The sequence below is a fragment of the Polypterus senegalus genome, chromosome 7 (genome assembly GCF_016835505.1).
Source record: "Polypterus senegalus isolate Bchr_013 chromosome 7, ASM1683550v1, whole genome shotgun sequence".
Taxonomy (NCBI): Eukaryota; Metazoa; Chordata; class Cladistia; order Polypteriformes; family Polypteridae; genus Polypterus; species Polypterus senegalus.
In genome coordinates this window covers 101,099,377-101,113,020 of record NC_053160.1, presented here as the reverse complement: position 1 = coordinate 101,113,020, position 13,644 = coordinate 101,099,377, and the positions used below count along the sequence as shown (strand labels likewise).

General features: G+C 36.5%; 1 protein-coding gene and 1 long non-coding RNA gene across 3 annotated transcripts in view; one reads left to right on the top strand and one right to left on the bottom strand.

Annotated features, from left to right (window-relative positions):
• Positions 1 to 206: 206 nt before the first annotated feature.
• Positions 207 to 2,999, bottom strand: LOC120532752. The gene is made up of 4 exons (XR_005634356.1): positions 2,771 to 2,999; positions 1,146 to 1,209; positions 995 to 1,045; positions 207 to 237 (listed from the first exon to the last, which is right to left on the bottom strand). It is a non-coding gene; the product is annotated as an uncharacterized LOC120532752 (long non-coding RNA).
• A 77-nt stretch (positions 3,000 to 3,076) lies between these two features.
• Positions 3,077 to 13,644, top strand: part of thnsl2 (threonine synthase-like 2) — a 60,137-nt gene continuing 49,569 nt past the window's right edge. The window contains exons 1-4 of one of the 2 annotated variants that reach the window (XM_039759096.1): positions 3,077 to 3,150; positions 5,133 to 5,426; positions 7,016 to 7,210; positions 9,817 to 9,969. In XM_039759096.1, coding sequence (XP_039615030.1) covers positions 5,204 to 5,426; positions 7,016 to 7,210; positions 9,817 to 9,969 — 571 coding nt within the window. In that variant the 5' untranslated portion in view covers positions 3,077 to 3,150; positions 5,133 to 5,203. The other variant, XM_039759097.1, reaches the window with a different exon arrangement.

Genomic DNA, 13,644 nt, shown 5'->3' with positions numbered 1-13,644 from the left:
GGAGACAAAGTCAGAGAGGTGAGATTGCGTTGGTTTTTTACATGTGCAGAGCAGAGATGCTGAGTATATTGGGAGAAGGATGCTAAGGATAGAGATGCCAGGGAAGAGGAAGGCCTAAGAGAAGGTTTATGGATGTGGCGAGAGAGGACATGCAGGCGACAAGGTGTAACAGAACAAGAGGCAGAGGACAGAAAGATATGGAAGATGATCCGTTGTGGCAACCCCTAACAGGAGCAGCTAAAAGAAGAAGAAGAAAAAGAAGAAGATGACAATTTGCTACCAACTACACATAACCATAAATATGCTGACCTGCAAGTTCAGTTAATACTACCTAATGCCACAGATGAAACTGATCTTTGAAGAACAAGGAAAAAAGTTAAAAAGTTACACTCCACAAAAGGAAGCATATGAAGCCATCCATTTCCTAAATTGTAAGAACAGTAAACTAAATTTGATACAATTCATTGTACTGGCAGAAATAATTCAATCAACATTTTCAGAAATACATGCATTTTATATAAAAGTTTGGGTATTTATAGGTGAAAACACTTGACTTTCTACTGTATTCCAGTTCAATAGTCTCATACTACATTATACTTTCACAAAATATATTTTACATTATTACATATTGGTTAAGGATATACAATATCAAGCCCTTGAGAAATGTGTGAGTGAGTGAGAAAAGGAGAAAAAGACAGCATATGCTTCACTATTGGAAAAGGAGCAGAGAGAGAAAGGTCCTTGCTGTTCCTTATCTTGTCTGGAATTACTGGAAGCAGAAACAATTGCCATTTAATAAATCAGCTAGAGCTCATAACCCCAGCCCCCATTTTTAAGACCACTATTCTCTGCCCCCATAATGCCACTGACACAACTCAGTGAAGGCCTCACTGGAGGCCTGGTTTGTGACCTGTTGGTCAATGATTTTTTGTGAAGCTCTAATATATAAAATGAGCGTCAGAGAACTTTTAAACTAATAATTAGGAAGCACTACCTTTGGTACACAGAATGTCCTTCTTCCCGTGTGCAAACTGAAGACGGCTGTCTTAGTTGAAACAAAAATAAATAAACAAATCAGAAATACTGTAAACTGACATATTCTGATAACTGTTCTTCCCTTAAAAAAAGCTTGAAAAGTTAAACACCTTTAATGCTGGCTTTCCAAAGTAAGAGAGGACACCACCATCTTCTAATTTATGGCACGTCTTCCTAAGAAATGTAAATCAGGAAATTGCAATAAATTCCATGAATAAAAAATAGCAAGCTATTTCTTTTAATCAGAATAAACATTAAAAGAAAAGATACAGCCAATGACGCTTTTAAATATTTATGAAAATATATGTTGCCTGTCAATTGTAGGTAATGTAACTCCATGCTTACGTTCTTAAAAATTAAAGTATTCGTACTATGATCTTTGTCATATTCTACTAAATATTTTAAAATAGAAAATTGTGTTAATAAACAGTCATGAATGAATTAATCTAAAGTTAATCAAAGCAAGCTTTTCAAAAGGTGGAAAAGTACACAGTATATTTGCTGTCAAATAAAATTTTGTTGTTAATTTGGAGATCTAGCTGCATTCAAATATATTAAAATTGTCAATTAATCAAAGTTTACAAGTTATGAGAGCTGCACATCCCTAAATGGACCACCACTGTCCTTTTCTGGCTTTGTAAGTGGCTGATGAGGTCTGTAAAATCTGATCTTTAATAGCAAAGTAGACAAGCAAACTCCTGAGCACCAAACTCAACTATAGGTTACTCTGTGGATTTGAATATACTTATGTGTCTCTGGTGAATATAAAATTGATATATAGTTCTTAAAACTGACAAATATGCACAAGAACAAATGTTTCACTTTATTTCAATTGAAAAAAAAAAATCTTCAAAAGCAGTATTTTTGAAGAATGCAGGAGAGGTCAGCATGAAACGCTGAATATTGTTTTAAGGGTTTAAACAAACTATACTATCATTGAAAGAACTTTACAAAATAAAATAACTGGTTGTTCTTCTCCCCATTGTCTCTAGAGTCTAATTTGAACTTTCTTGAACAGGAGGTAATTGAATATTGCTTTAACACTTGACCTTTGTAGCTACTTGGTAAAATTTTCTGTTATGTACTGCAAATATATATACAGAACTATGAAAAAGGTCATCTAAAGTGACCTACGTGTATTCAAACTTTTGACTAGTAACACTACTATACGAGAAAAAATAGTATATCCACTGTTAACCGTGCTTGTCTTAGAAACTTGTGCTCTTTTTCCACTTTTCAGTGGAAAATTACTTTATATTGGCTCAATCTCTCTTCACTGTCTTTCTGAAATATATTTTGGTATCTAAAATACCAGGTTACTGTTAGGTTTTGCTTCTTATTAACAAGCATATACGTGATATATAGGACAATTATAGGGCAGGCCAATTATAAGTTCTTAATCACGGTCACTGATAATTTGATTACATTCCGTTACACTTAGCTATGGTCAGTTATACTCAACAACGGACAATTACATATAATATTAGTTATTATAAAAAATTATCGACAGCTGAATCTGTCGAATTAGTATTCCAAATTGAGTTTTATGAACAGCACTGTAACAATACGCTACACAAACGGACCTTCTTGCTGTTTAATACTTTCTAAGAGCACTTAGTATTGCACGGCACCTGAAAATCGATTCAACTAACATCTTTAATGCACTCTGGTATAACGTACCCTACCAGTAAAATATGATGTTATCTAATATTAATAAAACTTGCAACAAACTCACTGTCATCTTGATTTCCAACTCACTCTGTCTTGTTCTTTTTTCCACAAAAAGCTTTCATAAAGATTTATTTAACGTCCACCAGTCCTTCGAGCGCCGACAAAAACAATGATGGATATATCGAAACTGACATTAGAGGGCGTTCCGTGACTGATATTAGGGGCATTCCGTGATATGAAGGGCGTTCCGTGTCTGAACCATAGGTATTGCGAGCAGCAGCTAAACCCTTCGCAAAATATGTCTGAAGCCGAAAACGAAAGGGAACGGCACCAACCGGATATAAATAGGCGTACGCCACTGTCCAATCAGAAACCGATGGAGGCGCAGGATTATTTGATGGGTGGAGAAACGTGACGGGCCAGCTAGCTGTCCGGAGTGAGGAGGTGAGTCAGCCACGGCAAACGGCGAATAGTACGTTCGTTTATTTGAAAGATGACAATCTACACAGAGGGTAGACCTCGATCGGCTGTCTCCTCTCTGAATTTGTCAAGATCGAAACGTATACAAAGGCACACAACTTAGTTCCACTAATTATAATTGTGCTTATATTATATGATCAAAACAGCTGTCTTTTTTTACCACGCTGCAGCATTTGCTAGTTTGAAGGCTGATTGGATTTTGTTCCACGTGGATGTCTGTTTTATTTATCTGAAACCCAGTTTACGGTTTGTGTTTACTATGTTGTATATGTGTTAAATAAATATTTAATTATTCTTAACTTTTCAGTCGGAGGTCATTGAATATAGCTCTACAACAGAAAAACGTTTCAGAAAATTTAGACAAGAATGACTCGCCCACCGTTTCTCCCGATTTGATCATGAAATCCTTACTCTGAGTTATGTTCAGGATCCGTCAATCATACCAACGGGGTCATTGAGGCAGAGTCGGCAGTGGGAGTGCCGCTGCTGAAAGTCGACTTTGTACTTTTTGAGAACTCATTAAACGCTGTTGTTTAATAAATGCCAAAGTAAGCAGAAAACGTGACAAAATAAAAAAAAATCTTAAAGCATAAATATACAATAAATCATGTTCGCAAATGCACTGTTCTGGATCAATGCAACGTACGTGTCCCAAGTCATATGAGGAATATTTAAAATGAAAGGCAAACATTTCATATAACTTTTTATTTCTGATGACAGCTGAACTAATCATTTTGCCAATAAAACTGATACTACTTGAAGTGTCTAACTACATTAAATCAATGTATGATTAAAATTTATTTGTCAATAAAATCAGAAAATCGTTTAATAGTTGGAAATTCTGGAAAATAACATGACCAACAATTAATCCAAAAAAACTTTACACAGATGTAAATCCAATTGAAATTTCAGAGCTGTCGTGACACCAGTGTATCCATTAGTCCTCAGATTTCTTAAAGTTTTAATTAGAAATTTTGCAAAACTGATGTGATCTCTAAATGTGCAGACTATAAATATATGGAACATACTGCAATGACCCGAGGGGTGCGAGAGCTAGAGGAATGGATTCAGCCATCTTACCCCAGACTGCTGTGTTGGCCCTAAAAAGGGCCATTGGCTTCTTCAGCACCCACTCCATCATGCCACCAGGTCTTCTGTGATGCCACACACTCTGAACAGCTTCTTTCTTTTGGCCTACTCTCCCAGGGTCAGAGGCAAAAGGCCAAGGTCCATGACCGAGGCTCACAGAGGGCAATAGTAGTCTGTAGTAGGAAGACGTGGAATAAAGTGCTTCTTTCAGTGCCATGTTTACACGTTTGCCTGAGCACCACCTTTTTTGTTTCTGAATTTTATATGTTTTGCTATGTTGTGTCTTTGGTCACAGTGATGCATGTGAAAAATTAATCATGACATCAGGGTGGGCATGTTGTATATTAAGATAGGCTGCCTGCCTTAATTATAGCTGTTAAAGGGAAGGATCTCATGAGAGTCCTACAAAAACTAGTTCTTGTGTAACAACCTAAAAAAGGCTTGCCAAACAAATTTTCTCTGATTGGCCACATAAGACATGCTGTTTCATGAAACAATGTCTAGCAGCCTTCAGATATTTAAGGTATAAGTAGAATGTACACAAGAAACTGGCATAAGCATCACTAAACATAAGGCTGTAACAGGTGCTACAGTTTAAAAGAGAAAAAAGTGTAAATATATGGAAATGATACCTTGTTTCGATAAATAGTGGTTTCTGTTTTTATTCTACAATTATTAGAGGTGGACAGTTCCAGGCAAAATTGTCAGAACCTGTCAGAAATAATCCATATCATGTGTGAACATTTTGTCATTGGTTTGTTTCATGACAATCCAGTATAAACGTTTAACGTTTATTGTAGGTTTAAAAATTTGTAATAGTTTTTTTTTTTTTTTTGCTGTGAAACCATACATTTTAGGTAATGCTCAGTTGGTGGAGATTAGGCCCATTGTTTTCTTGGTGTCTTCCTTGACTTGGCTGTGAGAAACCATGCACTACTGTAGCACACGGGGGAGTGTGAAAGGATGGAACTTTGAGCAAGTCCTGTTTTCAGGCTTTGCTCCAGATGGAGGCCTGTTTATGCCTGAGAAGATCCCAGAGCTTAACTTAACTACCCTTCAACGCTGGAGCAAATTCAATTATGTGGAACTGGTTAAAGAAATTTGTTCAGTCTTTATCTCTTCTGAAGATATCCCCCATAGCGATCAATCAGGTAAGGTGTTTTACTTTAATTAAAATTGCTTTAAAAATAAGAAGTGTCTCAAAATTTACTGGCAATCTTTACACTCCAATAGCAGTTTCCTTCAGTATCCATTCTGTTTTATATACTGTATATCTACGATTCATTTTCAATGGTATCAATAATTTTGTCCTGCATACAATCTTTTTTTTGGCTTCTTTTGTAACTGCTCTGTTCTGGGGCTTTTGGGGGCCTCTAAGTCAAATATGAGGGCCGCCTAGCAAACATTAAACAGTAGGCATCCTCATTTGGCTTTATTGTTTCTTTCACCACTGCTGTCTGACAAAGGGTCCTAGTGTTGATACCATGACACGCAGTGGCAACTTTTTGGTCACATTTTTTTGCAGCTGCCTCCACTATAGAGTTTTTTTTTTTTTTTTTACTAGTTTATAGAGTTATTTCATATATAGAGTACAATGAATTTCTTACTTGTTGGTTCTAATCAACATGCAACACATCAACACTATCTGTTGCTTTAAAGGATAAGTTTGCATTTTCCAAGTCAGTTATTTTTTCAATATCATGGTACATAATTTGCCACAGTGAAGCATACAGTATTTTTATCAACTTAAAATATGCCATTTGCCTTTCCTTGGCATGCTTGAGACAACAAATGTAAATGGGAACTAATACATCTTATCACAGAAACTTTGTACTGTTTGCTGAAGGTTTCTCTGTATTCTCTTATATGTTTCTGGCTCACTTGTCTGCTTGCAGCAGGCATTGCAAGTGGAGTTATGACACACATACCTCTCTGTCAAGATTTATTCTGCTTATTCTCCTAGTATAATTTTATAATTCTGTGTCTTCAGCAGTTAGGTTCTGTAATGGCTTGTAATAGCAGATGGATACACCTCAAATCATATAATTATTTTTCCTAAACAGCGCTTACTTTTTGCCAGTTGCATTCTGTGCTATTTAACATAGCCTACAGAGTGAGATTCATATTGAGTGACAGCATAGTGAAAAGTGCAGATATGAGTTTGATTGCAACTTGTACATGTAACAATAAATCTAACGTGAATTGATTACACTGCATTGTAGTTTTAATAAAAGCCTTATATTTTTGAAAGGGCCAAGCTTCTGCATGTTGCACTTTTTGTGGTGTATCATTCACACAAATGATAATAATAAAAAAAAAAACTCAGAGAATGAAAATGGCAGACTGACTGTACGATAGAGCACAACCAAGAGGAAACAGATGGAAAGTACATAAACTGATTATCGAATTTTGTAACACATGATAAGATAAGGTAATAAAAGAACCTAAGAAAACCTTTTTGAGTTTTAACTCACTGACATTCATTGATATCAATCTGTTTGTAAATACATGATGAGAATTTGCAAGCTCCATGAAGAACTTGGTGATCTGAGGCAGGAATGACAGTTTTGCGCTACCACTCAGCATATACTAAAACCGCTACACTAAACTTGAACCTGATTAAAAACAAATTTGCACCTGCACATCACCATTTAGCAATGTCAATAACAGCTCTTGGCAATGACTTTCCAAGGTGAATCCACTAACAGTAAAAACCTATCTTTCTTTCTTTTCTTCACAGACCTTATTGACAAAGCCTTTTGTCACTTTCAGTTGAAAGAAGTTGTCCACCTATCAAAATTAAAAGATGGACTTAATGTTCTAGAACTATGGCATGGTCCTACGATGGCATTTAAAGACCTTGGCATGTTGTGTCTAGGTCAGTTCCTCAGATATTTTCTAAAAAAGAATGGATTGCAGGCCACTATTATTGTAGGTAAGGCAACATTGATTACAATGTAGTTCTTATATCTCTTAACCAAAGCTGCTGAATGCTTTTAATGAATTAAAAAATAAAATGATAAAAAAAAAGTTAAAAGCAAAGGTCATGGATTGTTCTTGCCACTGCACATCTAAATTAAAACACTGTTATTATATAATGCTTTAAAATTGTTTTTTAATACCAGACCTGTCAGAAAGTGACCCTTGCAGACGTATTGTAAGACAATATTTTATCTTGAATAGGAATTAATTCTATCATTTGGTAATATCCTTCCATCCATTTTTCAAAGGGCAGCTGGCTCTGCAGTCATTGGGCACCAGGCAGGAAGGAAACCTGGACAGGGTACTAATCCATTTAAGGACAAACACACACACACACACACACACACACACACTCACTATGGCTAATTTAGGAACACCAATTCACATAAACACTCACATGTCTTTGGACTGTGGGAGGAAATCCTGAGCACAGAAAACACCCACGTGGACATGGGGAGAACATGCAAATTCCACACTGGGCATCTGGGGCATAAACACCGGTCTCCTTGTTGTGGTGCAGCAGTGCTACCACTGTGCCACCATGCCACCCTTATTTGGTAATATGGAATATTAAATATGTAACTATGATGCAATACTATTTATCTATTGTGGAAGCTAAAATGGAAATAATATATAAAATAAATTAAATATATAAATTAACTAACTTACAATATACTGTATATTGAGTTAAAACAAGGTTAAAAGTGCAGAAATTAAAGGTTACTAGTAGGTGTGGATCACAGGTTGACATGGTTTAATGGGCACTCTCCATTATAATATTATTATTGACTTCTTAGTTGTTGTCATACAGCATACTTTTTTTCAGTGTTTTTATATTAAGCCTGCTGTAAAGGCATCTAATCCAGTTTAATCAAATGAACATTCTGCTGTATTACCAAAGTGACAACATAGTGCCTAATGGCACTTAAAAGTCACAATTTGGCTTTTATGTATATTTTCAAAGTAAGATCATTTTATGTTGGTTTCATAACACTATCACATCCAATACAATTCCTCCTCAGTTGTCACATCAATTTATAAGATGCTTAAGCCATTTGTGGAGTTTTTGTTAAGAGTTTAACCACACGAAATTGGTCAGCTAATGGTGCCATGTCAACACATACTGTATGCTTAGAAGATTCCCAAAAACTACTGTAATAGTGTGGCCTCAATGGTGGCTTTGCATTGTTGTATCATAAGCACACATTTACAGTAAACATTTTATTGTACATATTACAAATAGCCCCTATAAGGCTCAGCAAGGGGATGCAGTTGTTAGCACTGTTATCTCAGCACTTTTAGAGACTTTGTGTAATCCCATTCCAGGAACTGTTTATGTGCAGTTTGCATATTTCAGCTTTTATATTCATTTATTTATTTTTGGTCATATTCTGATTTCCTTCCATATGTCAAAAATGTGCAATCTAGATTAGCTGGTAACTCTAAGCTACTTCAGTATACATGATTGTTACCATGCTGTGGGCTATCTTCCCAACAATGGTTGCTTCTTACCTTAGATTAAATGCTTAAGAGATAGACGTACACTTCCTGCATCCCTGCAATGGAGTAAGTAGGCTCAAAAATGGAGAACTGAGCAGTGACTGACCAGACTAAGCAAGCTCCAGGAGAGTCCTGGGGATATGTTTTAAGGATAAGAGCGGACTTTGTTATGTCATGCCGTAATTACTAAAGGACATTCTAAATTGGCCCTAGTGTGTGCTTGGTGTGTGGGTGTGTTTGTGGGTTGGCACCCTGCCCAGGATTGGTTCCTGCCTTGTGCCCTGTGTTGGCTGGGATTGACTCCAGCAGACCTCCGTGACCCTGTGTTCGGATTCAGCGGGTTGGAAAATGGATGGATGGATGAATGTTTTGCAGAAATATGCAAAATAGGCATCATCTGCCTAACTATTTATGCTGTTTTAATTATTTCAATTTGCTGCAGTTTTAAATTACCATTAAATGATTTTAATGTTTTATATAAAATTATGCACTTCATGTTCTATGTTTTCTAGTGGGGCACTGCAGCACCCTCCACTATCTCATTCCTGCACCTCAGAGCTACAGTATGAAAATGGATGAAATCTAATGAAATAATACCAGAAGAAAATATTTTACTTTGCATGTTGTAATAGTTTGGAAAATGTATTTGCATGAAAATGAATGTGACATGAAAAGTAAAATTAAAGGGCTACCTTTGAAAATGAAAGCAGAGATATAACTATGAATCATCAGTGGTGTGAAAGCTAACCTGTTGACACAGGAAGCAAAATAGGGCTCAAATATGCTCAGCTTAGAGATGTGTTAGGTTGGTGAATGTCTAATTAAACTATTATATTGTTCTGTGTTTTCAAGTAGCACAGTCTATCATTCTACAGTACTGTAACAAATTGTATGTGTACAGTGCCATAGTAATTCTTTAATATTAGCCCAGCTGAGGTTAAACTTAGATGCTTAAAGCAATGATCAAGCATTAGAGGCACATGTGGAATAGAATTCATCAGTTAAGCAATCTTCTAAATGGAAAATTTTAAATTGCTATTCTGTTTTATTTGAATCCAGGAACATCTGGGGACACTGGCAGTGCTGCTATAGAGAGTGTCCGTGGTATGAATGGTGTTGACATCATTGTTATCTATCCAAAAGGTCGTTGTACTAAAGTGCAAGAGCTACAAATGACCACTGTTACTGAGAACAATGTGCACGTGTTTGAAGGTAAGTGCTTGGGCTAACTCCAGTTCATCCCCTTGCAGTCTACTGAAGAAAGAAATTAAGCTCTTTTTCACATTCCTATAGTTTGAAAAAAATGTAATGGCTAAAATGCCAGGCCTTGCACTTATCACATTGCTAAATATACGTAAATTATTGATGGAACAAGAAATTTTACACTTGATTTTTAAAATTAATCCTACTATCCAGTAAACTAAACTTTTACTACTTTATTGAAAAACTAATTTACAATAGTGGCCCAAACTACACAAGATATGCTTAACACATCTTTGGTAAACAGCGTTTTCCTTCATTTCTTCAAATCAGACATTCTTAGACTATGAGAAATCATATATGATCTCTGGAATTATAGTCTAACCTGTAAAATACCCATGAAAAATAATGTGCAAAAACATAATGAAATAAAACTTACATTTCTTGTGTTTTTAATAACCAACTAGCAATTGCTTGTGTTCATGCTACAGCAGTTTCAGTAGTTGTCTTAGACCCTTCCAGGTAACATTTAACCCTTTGTTCCTGTTAAAGTCAATTTGCAAACCATTTTTTAAAACTGTTGATATGAAAAGGAGAGAGGGAGTAGAATTTTGTTTTTATTTTCACTACCTCTTCTGTTACTATATGGTATTTTTTTGGTGTCAGTATTCTTAATTTGAACCTTTTCCAGTTATTGTCTTCATAAAAATTCTTAATTTTGTATTTCAGTAACCTCTCCGTTGTTGAAATATTAAATGTCCATAATTTTGGGAAAAGCACCCACAGATATAACATTCTACATTTTACATTCATTATACATTTTAGAGAAAATTTGCAACTCTGGAAAATTTAATTGGTACTTAAGATGTATGTGTGTGTGCTTTTGAACACAAGTATGTATATTTGTCTTTTTTTTTTGGCTTGGGTGTCTCAATATTATGTTTTGTGTTAATTTCATATTGTATTGATGGGTGTAACAGAGCAAGATGCAGATCCAACGGTTGTCCGCTTTTCACAAGAGAACTACTTAGTGGATTTAGATTTTGTTTTTTTTCTATAATTTGTTTGAACTTTCCAGTTGATTTTGTGACTTCTCTCATCGTGCAAAGCATTATAGTTCGGTTGCAGCACTGATTTATTTGCGCGAATACGAGAGACATGCTGCAGGCCAAGGGGAGAGAGGGATGGGACCTCAGGAGTAGGGAGCCAGGCGGGGGCATCCTCGCTCACACGCCAACCTACGTTTTGAGTCGCTGTATCTCTTGCCATGTGTTGGAGCGTATATTGACCCCACGTAGCTAGCGATAGCTGTCATTATCATTATCATCTAGAGATTGTTAAAAAGTAACGTTTGATGTTTTTGAGAGAGAAAGATCACAGCTACATGTGTTTTAGAGGGTACCTGCTCATTGGCAGAGATATCTCGACCACAGGCAGGATAACTTTTAAAAATGTATTGTTCTGCACGAACGTTATGGTTTGCATTAATGGAAATCACTTCTTGAGGTACTAAAATATAAATATACTAGCAAAATACCCACGCTTCGCAGCGGCAAAGTACTGCCTTAAAATTTTTATTAAGAAGAAAAGTAAACCTTTTTAAACTGAGGGAAAATATACCAATATTTATTTGTTAAGGATCTCTTTGCATGCCACGTTGTCAGTTCGGCCCTCCGGTTGTAATATAACCAAGTTGCGCGCTGAGCTTACTCTTGAGTATGCAATGTACAGTTGGCCATGTGAAAAGAGATCTTGCCTCAAATCTCACAGCTTGGATTGCTGCTGTCGTAATCGGTTTGAGTTTCATGGTTTGTTTCAATTACGTTAGTTAAAGTGACATTCAGCATCTGTCAAGTGTTGTGAGGTGACAACCAGTTTCATCGATAACTTCGCATCCAGCTTTTGAGAGTTTAAACATTCATAAACATCAAAGTGTCCACTACTGAAATCGTCACCTGTGAATCTAAGATGTTTAAGAGGCATTGGCGGTTGTCCAAAGGTGTAAAATATTTGGCCATTTCGGTACGCTTGAAAGCAACAACCAAACAATTCAGCGGCAGCCATCAACTCACATACAGAACCATAGGTGAAGGGCTTAAGCATTTCACTCTTCTAGTGCTCCTGTGTAGTATAATTATCTCATGTACCGTCATCAGTCCACACCTTGAACCTGTCCCAATCATTCAATACATAAGACACAATGTTCCTCTGGATATCAAGAGTTAGCCTGATATGGCTGTGCAATATGTAACACAGAGAATGGAAAAGGCAGGCGCCATCTCCATGCTTGGAAACCACTCGGTAAGTGACAGTTCTTTGATCGATGGTAATCACCTCGATAGACATGTTAATGGGGGTATGGTTGGAACAATAAAGGAAATGGGTACCTGAACAATGTAAACTAAGCCTAAAATACCTACACAATAACTATAATCGTAATAAACGAACAATAAAACAGCGGAGAAGCCGTGAATTAAATAAAAAGGCTGCAGTTATCAGCAGGGAGACGTGAATACTGTGGTGAAGCAAGGAAGGGAATGAAGAGACAGTAACAATGGACTGCCTTATATAGCCAACAATGTAGAAGGCATGGGAATGGGGGACCCAACGCCACCTCACACGGCAACCGAGCTGCAGGCTATGGACGTATATATGTACGTAAGTAGGATTCAGTTAGCGTCGGGAACCCGCGTACCAGATTTCTTGAAGATGGGCCCATAGGTAACAAAGACCGTTGCAAAGTTCAATATGGCGGCCGACAGTGGCGTCATACCACTGAAATAAGTATGTACATCAGTTTCGGTTAGCGCATGGAAGCCGCCTACCAAATTTCATGAAGATGGGGCCATAAATAAGAAAGTTTAACATGGCGGACGTTGTCAACCGTTATGACAGTTACGCGTAGAATTTCTAAAAGAAAACTGCTCAGCTTTTGTAAGTAAGCTGTAAGGAATGAGCCTGCCAAATTTCAGCCTTCTACCCATACGGGAAGTTGGAGAATTAGTGATGAGTGAGTGAGTCAGTCAGTTAGTCAGTGAGTAAGTGAGGGCTTTGCCTTTTACTAGTATAGATAAACAATGTTTTGAACACAGTCTTTAGTTTGCATTCATACTTAAACGCTAACTAACTTTAAAAACAACTTTAGCTTTCTCTCCACTCTCACAGTATCAAAGGCCATCAAATAAGTATTTAGTATGGCAGGATATTTTTTCATCTTTAAATTCCACTGTTATTAACAGCTATCGGCTAGTATTACTGAGTATTAAAGAATCACACCACAACTACTTTTTAGTCCAGCACTCTCTCTTTTCTCTCCCCCACTCTTGTAATCGATATTCTCCGCTTACCTTACTTTCTTCTGCTTGATATTTCTTCCCCACTTATTTAATCTTCTCCAACAGAAATTATTCTTTCTTGGCTCACTTGCTGCTAAATCCATTTTAATAATCTGTTTTAAGTTTATAGGAAGTCTGTAAGCTACTGCATTATAAAATTTATTTATACACAGTTAATCTGTATTTTCTTCTTTTACTTTTTTAATAAACATCTTTTATCACAGAACAAAACGCATGCTTTAAAATGAACCGTTACAATTAACCATAGTTTTGGTTTCATGCCTTGGAGAGTGAGTACAGCTGGTGTCTACTCTAAACCACAAGACACAAAGCAGGAACTTTTTTTTTTTTT